At 29.4% G+C, this 9888-nt stretch overlaps 1 protein-coding gene across 2 annotated transcripts; it reads right to left on the minus strand.

Moving 5' to 3' along the window:
* Positions 1-6908: 6908 nt before the first annotated feature.
* LOC104881877 (uncharacterized) lies at positions 6909-9034 on the minus strand. 2 transcript variants are annotated; one of them, XR_002031922.2, is made up of 3 exons: positions 8374-9034; positions 7261-7703; positions 6909-7108 (listed from the first exon to the last, which is right to left on the minus strand). XR_002031922.2 is itself a non-coding variant. In XM_010663380.3 (2 exons), exons 1-2 carry the CDS (start codon positions 8388-8390, stop codon positions 7262-7264), a joined length of 459 nt encoding a protein of 152 aa, XP_010661682.1. In that variant the 5' UTR covers positions 8391-9034; the 3' UTR covers positions 6909-7261. The 2 variants fall into 2 exon arrangements, 1 of the variants encoding a protein (XP_010661682.1); XM_010663380.3 differs by having other exon boundaries at positions 6909-7703.
* Between the last annotated feature and the right edge of the window lie 854 nt (positions 9035-9888).

The raw sequence follows: 9888 nt of genomic DNA on the forward strand, positions 1-9888 counted from the left end.
GAAGAACTCCATGATATTGAAGAATAACGATGAATCTGTCACGATCATACCTGAATATGCTTCCCTCCTACGGTTGATAAAATGACCAGCCCTCTTTACCAGAATTTCTCCACCTCCATTTTTTAGAAGACCTCTTCGTTTTTTTTTTTTTTTCTTCTCCAAACCTCTACTCCAGACCTCTTCTTTTCCTGCAGACTTTCAAAAAAACCTCTTCTTTTTCTTGCAGACTTTCAGAAAAAAAAACCTTTTTTTTTTTTTATCAGACTCCTCACATCGTTCTTAAAAACCTCTCATCTTTGCCGATCTCTTCATCTCCTTCTCAAAATCCTCAACTTCTTTAAAAAACTCTATTCCCCACTCTGTAGACACCCTTTCCAAAAAAAACTATCCTCTTTCCCAGATCAACTTACCTGTCTCTTCCCCATAAAACCCCTTTTACATCACCAACCCCTTTTTTTTTTTTTTTTTTTTTTTTGAAAGGTGGCAGCCCTCGTCTTGCATCTTTTGGGAGTTACCAAACTCCCATGCAAAATAAATAAATAAGTAACTACAAAAAAAAAAAAAAAAAACCTTATAATAATAACAATAATAATAATAAAATCATGCTAATTGGAAACAAAAATAGAAAATATGAATACATGCATATACGAGAAAAACCTAAGGATTAATTCATGCAATAATGATAATAATAATAAATAAATAATAATAATAATAAGATCACCAATCACATGCAATTCTCTGAAAATAAATTAAATAGATAAATAAAGAAATAAAATAAGAACAATAAATAAATACCAAATGCATATAATTAATAATCTAAATATTAAACTAAAATACAATAAGAAATTAAATTTAAAAAAATAAAAAGAAACAAACAACCAAAATATCAAATTGACACAATTAAATATCAAAAATTCATCTCAAGCAATCTAAATCAAAATCAAGCCAAATACTCACCTAATTAAAAAAAATCAAGCAATCAAAAAATTAATCTTAGGGAATTAAACCCAAAAAAGCATCTAAGTGACCTAGGCCAAAAAGTGTCTAAGTGACCTAAGTGATGTAGGGTGATTAGAAATGTGTCAATTGACCTAGGAGTGTACCTAATGGGCCAAGTGCATCTAAATGAGCCTAGAGTGCAAAAGTGGGCCTAAGATGGTGTCCAATGGGTCATCAGAGAATTATCGTAAAATATCAAATGGACACATAATAGAACATGTGCTAGTAGGACAAAACAGAGGGTCTACAATACCTTTGTATGAGGTTGAGGTCATGGTGATAGTAGTGAACCATTTTATATAATGTTGGGGAACTTGGAAGTCTGTGAATTTAGGACAAAACACAACTATATATATTAAAAAGAAAACGAAAATCCTTGTTAGAGTCTAATAATGAAATCATCAACCCATACTACCTATTTATTAAGTGATTTATTTAACCTTTAATTATTTTTCCTATTTTTATTTGTTTAGTATATCATCCCTTAATTAATGTAAGTTGGAATGCACTTTCTCTCCATAACTTTAATTTTGTTTTTTCATTTTAGAATAGAAAATAAAGACTTTTAATTAATATAAGTTGTGATATACTTTCTTTTCATTTTTTTTAGGAATTTTAAAATTTTATTTAATTTTAAATAAAAATAAATAAAGATACGAGTGATGATAAAATTTACAAAATAATAAAATACAATGTATCAAAACAACTTCTCACATCGAAATATCCTTCATCTAACCATGGTGGAAAAAGTTATTAACAGTGGCTCACACTTGATTCTTAATTGTCTAATAATATTTTGAAAAACAACCCTCCAATAGTTTTCTATAGTAGGTTTTAAAATCGCTTTTCAATTATTTTTAGGAATAAAATTATTTGAGAACTTAGAATATAAAAACATTTTTCCCCATCTTGTCCCTTATTAATTTATATGTATTACAAAAGTTTTTAAAGAATATTTTTCATATTTTTAATTGTTGTGCATAACATTTTACAAAAAATAACTAAAAACAATTAAAATTTATTCTAAAAAATAATTTGTTTTCAAAACAATTTAAAATATAAATATTTTCTATAAAATGTTAATCAAATTTGTTTTGGACTTAAAAATTTATTTTCTATTTTAAAGACTAAAAAACTCAATAATGGTTTTCATATATATATATATATATAACATGTATCATAAATTTATTCTTTCCATATTTTTTATATTACTTATTTTATAAAATAAAAAATTTTAGTTCAATAAATCATTTTGCATAATTCTCTTATTATTTATTTTGTGTATTTTTATAATTAAATTTCATCATTATTTTTGTGTATATTGATTTTCACTATGACTTGTACAAATTCATTTGCTTGATTATTTTTCTTGATATCCATAATTAATTAATTGATTGTCATAATTTTCTTAATTTGTTTAATAGAGGCTTTATGTATACGAGCTTAGAGGGGTACTAAACCTCACCACTGTACCTTCCCAATAGGTAACTTGACTCTCGAACCGAGACTCGATTTTTCACAAACCTATTTTTCCTTCAGGAGTTACACTTAGAGTTTTTCTTTCTTATTTTATTTTTCCCTTAAAAAAATAAAACAAAAATAAGTGGTGACTCTAAGTTTTTTTTTTTAAAAAAAAAAAAAAAAATCAAGTTTTCACAAAATAAATATAAAAAACGAGTTTTGTCATCGAATGAGAACGCATCGAGCGGAAACGCATCAAGCGAAATACGGGGTCCATATCATGTCTCATTATCCGTCTTGGCCATGGAAAATAATCAACTCTTCCACCAACAAAATAAGAGATTCAAATTGATGAATATAATTCATAATGTATATGGAAATTATAGATTCTATGGATTTAACATCTGATAAGTCTACTTGTTTAGATTTGGGTCCTTAGCCAGCTATCCCACTTTTGGATTTACTTGTGCTTAGTTTGTAACTGATATTTTGTTTTACTGGTTTTCATTTTTAAGCTTTAAATATGTTTTTTTTCTTTTTTTCTTTTCTTTTTTTTATAAAAAAAGAGAATCAAATCTTATGAATCATAACTTGATTATGTTGTTATTCTAACTTTAAGGTTATATTTAATTCTCGAAAAGTATTAAAGAAAAAAAATGTTAAAAAAATGGTTTTCTATTGTCTTATTAAAAATGTATAAAAAAATGGTTTTCTATTAACACAGGCTCACACTTGATTCTTAATTGTCTAATAATATTTTGAAAAACAACTCTCCAATAGTTTTTCTATAGTAGGTTTTAAAAATGCTTTTCAATTATTTTTAGGAATAAAATTATTTGAGAACTTAGAATATAAAAACATTTTTTCTCATCTTATCCCTTATTAATTTATGTGTTACAAAAGTTTTTAAAGAATATTTTTCATATTTTTAATTGTTGTTCATAACATTTTACAAAAAATAACTAAAAACAGTTAAAATTTATTCTAAAAAATAAAAAATATATATATTTTCTATAAAATGTTCATCAAATTTGTTTTGGACTTAAAAATTTATTTTCTATTTTAAAGAATAAAAAACGCAATAATGGTTTTCATCTATATATATATATATATATATATCACATGTATCATAGTTTTATTCTTTCCATATTTTTTATATTACTTATTTTATAAAATAAAAAATTTTAGTTAAAAAATTAAATTTTAAATTTTAAAACTAAAAAATTTAACATAATATAAAATAATATTATAAAATTTAACAAATTTTTTTTATAAAATAATATTATTATATGAATTATTCAATATATAAAAATTATTTTTATATATTATATAATATAATATAACATATCTCAAAGAATACTATGTTCGTTAAATATAATATTTTATTAAAAATGATATGGTAAAACATACATATCTTATCCCATCAACTAAATATGATATTTAGGTTTGACAATACATGATTCATGCACCATGGGATTATGAGTATGATGACATTGTGGAAGGTTAAACTTTTTTAATATTACTTGTTTCTAAATTCCCTTAATAGGTTATGTTTCTTAAAAAAATTGTATTTTGAAAGGCTCACACATGACTCATAATCCCTATTGGCTGATGTCATGGAAAATGACTCTCCCACCAGGATAAGAAATTTAAATTATTGAATATAATTTCATAATGCATAGGGAGATTATAAATTATATGGATTCAACAATTGATAAACTTACTTGTTTATATTATTGTCCCTAGCCAACTATCCCACTTTTGGATTTATTTTTGGTGCGCTTAGTTTGTAACTCATCTTTTGTTTTGCTTATTTTCAAATTTTTAAGGTTTTGATAGATTGAAAATATAAAAAAAAAATCTTTCGAGCCATAACTTGATTATTTTGTTATTCTTATTTTTAATCATATTTTCAATGAGAAATTGGGTCTTTTTTGGTAGAATTGTAGGAAGTGGATTGAGCAGAAAAATTTATTTGGGCCAATTTGTATTTCACCAGATGACCCAGGCCATTCTTAGCTTGGCCTAGTGGGCCTTAGGAATAGCTCAAACGGCTGAAAATTTAACTCCTAGACTAGGCCTGGCCTAAGTGTGAAATTCACGTCAAAATGAATTCTTCTTTCCTAAAACTAATTATTTTAGAAATAATTTAATATCTTAAAAAGATATTTTATATTTTGTTCCCTAGAAACTTTTATGTAATGCACATAAACTTTAATTGAATTTGATTACTAAAATCCTAAACAGTTGTAATCCTAATAAATTTGATTAAATTGAACTCCAGCTACCTTATATTACATAGATTTTAAAACTAAAAAATAATTAATTAATTAACCAAAAATATACATATGTTCTAAATCATGTCTTCTACTCACTTTCCCGGGTCATAAGTTGTGCATTTTTTTTTCCATTATTGACCCAATTTTTTTTTATTAGTATAATGTTTGTCTCTTAAAACAATTGAAATTTGAAAAAAACTGAAATATGATTAAACAATAAAAAGACAAATAAGTAAACTTAGTAAGTGATAAATTCTGGAAATGATATCATTATTTGGCATAACATAATAACAAATAATATATTCATTTGAATTTTTAACCCCACATTCATATTCTAAGTAAAGACAAAAAAAAAAAAAAAAAACTTTAAAGCAAGAAAAAAGATTGTTTTTCTTATAACTTTTATAGTTTCATCTCACATCACTTATTCACATGCTTGTATTTTTTTTTTTTTCAATCTTATTCATACAATTTGAAAATCCACTTGTAAGGAAAAATACATAAGCTTGAAATGCAATTGAGGAATTGAGTCCTAATCACATTTAATGACATGGGTATTAAATTAACAAGCTATTAATGCTAAACAAATGCTTTTGTCATTATAATTTTTTATAATAAGGTTTTGCTATCATTTCAAGCTTCAAAGCTATAAATCAAGGCCTTGAAAAAACCACCAGACAAGGTTTGTGCTATGAAAACATTTCTAGAAAGCAAGGAGTGCAAAAATAATTTGACATTAATCTAGGGTATTTTGTGCCGGAGAGATTCCCTTTCTTCTATTTGCTGTTTTTGCTTCCTCATTTTCACAGGGAGGAATTTGACACCTCAGTCCTTTTTTTTTTTTTTTTTTTTTAACAAAAAATATTCTGAGGAAGATGGTGACTTGAAAACTATTGAGAAAAATATCCCCACATAGTGGCAAAGAAAATAATAATGATAATAATAAAGGCAGCTCGGTTGGCCTCATTTCGAAGCTTAGGGACCCGAGAGAAGCTGAACTAAAAGAGACTCAAGAGCGTGTTCAACACCCTGTCCTAGTGCCAATCTCGATCTTTCTCTCCAGATCTCGCCGGCGGCGATCTCTCATAATCTTAAGTCAGTCGATCTCATTTTTTGTAGGGTTTAGAAATTGGGCAACAGTATGTTGAGTTTTTTGGTTGTGATTGCTGAAGAAATTGGGGATCTTTATTTGATTGTCGTCAAAGTTTATAAAAGAAAGAGAAAACAAATTTCTTTGGAATATTGCAAAGGTTTTTCAGGAGTTTTTAGGCTGATGATGCGATTTTTAGTGGCTTCAAAATTTCTGCAGCTTGGTTGTTAATTTGGAGACACATTTGTTGTGTTGTCGTTGCAGTGGAATGTTCTGAGCTTACAGGGGTTTGTGTTCATGTGCAATCTGTCTTACCTTCATTTTATTTAGTATAAAGTTTAAATCTTTGAGACAGATAGTTTCTATTCGGGGGAGAGAAGAGTGGTTGTTGAGTATAAAGTTTAATTTTTGTATGTTAATAATAACAACATTTGAATTAATTACTTGTATGAGAGGAGAAAGATGCAAGTGATAAATAGAGATTCCAAATATCTAATGGGAAGTTTTTGAGTTGATGATGAGCTAAGCTGATTTCTTAAAATCTTTCTGCTCACTGAGCTTCGTTTATTTACTGATCTTCTGTTTTTTTTTTTAATGGATTTATATACGCTAGATCAGTAGAACTTAAAATGGGTATTACACAAGATTTCCTCAAGGCTGTCGATCCGTATCTCTTGGAGTTTTCAGGAGGTTGGTTTTTATTTGTTTCATTTAATTGGAGTACATTCAGCACTTCAATTTGTTGTAAGAAAGCGTCTCTTTTATTAGGATTGTTGCAAGCGTTTTTCAATTTTGGTTGGATCTTGAGATGAGAGGTTTACATATTTTTGATATAAGAAAATGCGGGGAAGAATAGTAGATAGCAAAATGCTATATGTGGGATTTTCTATTGTTTGGGAACATAGAAAATGCAACTCCTAAAAAAACCTTTCCCTGGGTTCTGTTTTGTGTAAGAATGGGAAAGATTAGCAGTTGATGTTAGTTTATACTTCCCATGTTCAAGGGATATTATGGAGAGGTAGGTGGGAGGCCTAGCTAAACAATATATAAAACCATGTTGGCAATGAAACATGTCGGAATTTGATCTTTAAATATGGATAGCACCATAAGTGGAAATAACTGAGTACAAAAAACATTTGAGGGTAACACTTTAAATATAGAAGCAAATTATTTCTAAGATAGTACAAAAGACAAATTGCTTAATCTTCTTTGGTAATGGCCTACAGGGTAACTGCTCCTCTTGTCCTCTGTGCCTCCATCGCTGGTGTTGTTTTGAGTCCTGAAGATATCAAAGTGATAAAATGGTTTATTCAAGTAGCATATATGTAAATATAAGATTGGATAGATCATTTGAAAATAGAACACTTGGATGACAGATATTACAAGAACAAAATATGTTTTTTTGCTTAATCTTTTATGGGCCAAACCTACTCTAAACTGGTGGTTGTTGCGCCTCTTGTCCTCCTTCGCTATTGGTGGTGTTTTGATTCTTGATCTTGAACATATCGAAGTTATAAAATGGTTTATCCCAATAACATGCTATTTTCACTAAGAACATAGTCCATATGACAAGGAGGAACCATCCAAAATATGAGATCAAGATCAGGATCAACAAAGTTGCAGCTATTGTTCCACTTAAGAACCGAACATGACCCAAAATAAGGAGATATCTTCCATCATCTTCAACTTTGATAGTTCCATCAAGATTAAGGATTTCATAAACCACAACCACCATGAAATATATAAATGTTGCAAACAAGGAGATTCGCATAGCTATATTGTGTTCCCCAAATGGGGAAACATTATCATATTGGTATTTCGCAAGGACAACTGAACCCAGGATCGTAAGGAAAGAGATGAAAGCTGATGAAACTCTGTCATGAAAACAATAAATAAATAAGTAGGAAATTCAATTAGATTTGTGAAAATAAGATAGTAGCAGTACTAATTAAAAAAATTAGATAAATGAGATTAAATCAATCATTTTATCTAATTTTAGAGAATATTACACAGTATTATTTAAATCAATTATAATTTTAAAATATTAAAAGTACATCTAAAATATGAAGAACAACACTTTCTGTTTTAGTGGATAAAACATGTAATATCCAACATGTATATTTGAAAAACAAATAATTGAGATAAAAATTTAACCTCAAACTAGAGTTTGAAAAATTAAGTGCTCACAAGTAGAAGAGCATTGTGAGAAAAGAGTGAAATGTCAATGGTGGTATTATTTTTATTGAAACCCATACATGAGAGAATTTTAATGGGTTAAGGTATATTTTTAAATAAGTATATATTAAATGAAGGCACAAGCATTGGTTAAATTTAATTAATGAAAATTAGTGAAACATAAAAGTTGAAGGAAATGATTATTGAATTAAACAAATGGGTTGAGTAAGGTAAGAGAATATTGAAAACAGAATGGAGATGGATACAGTAACAAAATGGAAAAAGGGCATGAGGCAAAAGCCCAGGAATCATGTGTATGGCATGATTGGGCAACCATAAAATAGCAAGACATGAGAAAAGGCGGCATACCGTGGTTGTGTGGCCATGGCAGATATTGTAGATGCTGTTGCTCTTGATTAGAAGCCTGAAGGGAGGGGAGGAGGGGAATGAATGTGGGATATTGTAGATGTTTTCCTTGCTTGCTATTTATAGAAAATTTGGTGCTAAAGCCTGGAGCAGAAGCCTGGGCTTGACTTTTTATCTTAGAAGAGCCTATGGGAACCCCTCTCTCTATCAAGGGAACCCCTCTCTCTATCAAGCGAGAGGTGGTGCTAAAGCCTGGAGCAGCGATCTCTCTATCAAGGGAACCCCTCTCTCTATCAAGCGATCTCTCTATCAAGGGAACCCCTCTCTCTATCAAGCGAGAGGTGGTGCTAAAGCCTGGAGCAGCGATCTCTCTATCAAGGGAACCCCTCTCTCTATCAAGCGATCTCTCTATCAAGGGAACCCCTCTCTCTATCAAGCGAGAGGTGGTGCTAAAGCCTGGAGCATCAAGCCCTCTCTCTATCAAGGGAACCCCTCTCTCTATCAAGCGAGAGGTGGTGCTTTCTAATGATTTGGGGTGCCTTGACCAAGTGTTAAATGAATTGTTACGTGGCCAAATTAATTAAGAAGGAAGGAAGAAAGAGAGGTGGTGCTAAAGCCTGGAGCATCAAGCCCTCTCTCTATCAAGGGAACCCCTCTCTCTATCAAGCGAGAGGTGGCGCTAAAGCCTGGAGCAGAAGCCTGGGCTTGACTTTTTATCTGAGAAGAGCCTATGGGAACCCCTCTCCTATCAAGCGAGAGGTGGGTCCCAGACTCACCCCTCTCTCGAAAGTAGAGGGCTTCTCGACTTGGGTGCGCTTGGTTCCTTAGAATCTGATTGGATGACAACTTGATTAGGGCTTCTCTTTGACTAAGTGAAGGCGTCGACGTGGGTCCCAGACTCACCCCTCTCTCGGGAGTAGAGGGTTGGATGACAACTTGCTTATTGGTTGTGAGGTGCTTTTTATCTTAGAAGTAGAAGGCGCTTGGTTCCTTAGAATCTGATTGGATGACAACTTGCTTATTGGTTGTGCTTGCTCTTTTCAAGGGTATCAAAGTTCTAATAAATATATATAATATTTTTAATTTTGAAGCTATGTGGGATAAATAATTTTCATTTCTTTTAAATAATTTTCATTTCTTTTAAAACTGCAGACAACACAATATCAAAGACAAAAAAAAAAAACTAACTCAAAAATAAAAAAATATATATTACAATTTAAAAACCGTATACATAAAAATAAAAATACAATGCTATATAATAATGTAAATCATTAAATACTAACTAATAAGTGGTTTATTTTATCATTAATTATTTTTTTATTCTTCATTTGCTTAATATATCTTCTCTTAATTGATGTAAGTTGGGATATACTTCTTTTTTATTTTTAATGTTTTAATTTTATCCTTTAATTTTATAAATAAAAAATAAAGATATGATGAAATTTACAAATATATATATAAAGATGTCCAAGAAAAGATTTTATCGGTAAAAAGTTTTAAATTGATAGAAATTTGTTA

The sequence above is a fragment of the Vitis vinifera genome, chromosome 15 (assembly GCF_030704535.1).
Source record: "Vitis vinifera cultivar Pinot Noir 40024 chromosome 15, ASM3070453v1".
In the NCBI taxonomy this organism is placed as follows: domain Eukaryota; kingdom Viridiplantae; phylum Streptophyta; class Magnoliopsida; order Vitales; family Vitaceae; genus Vitis; species Vitis vinifera.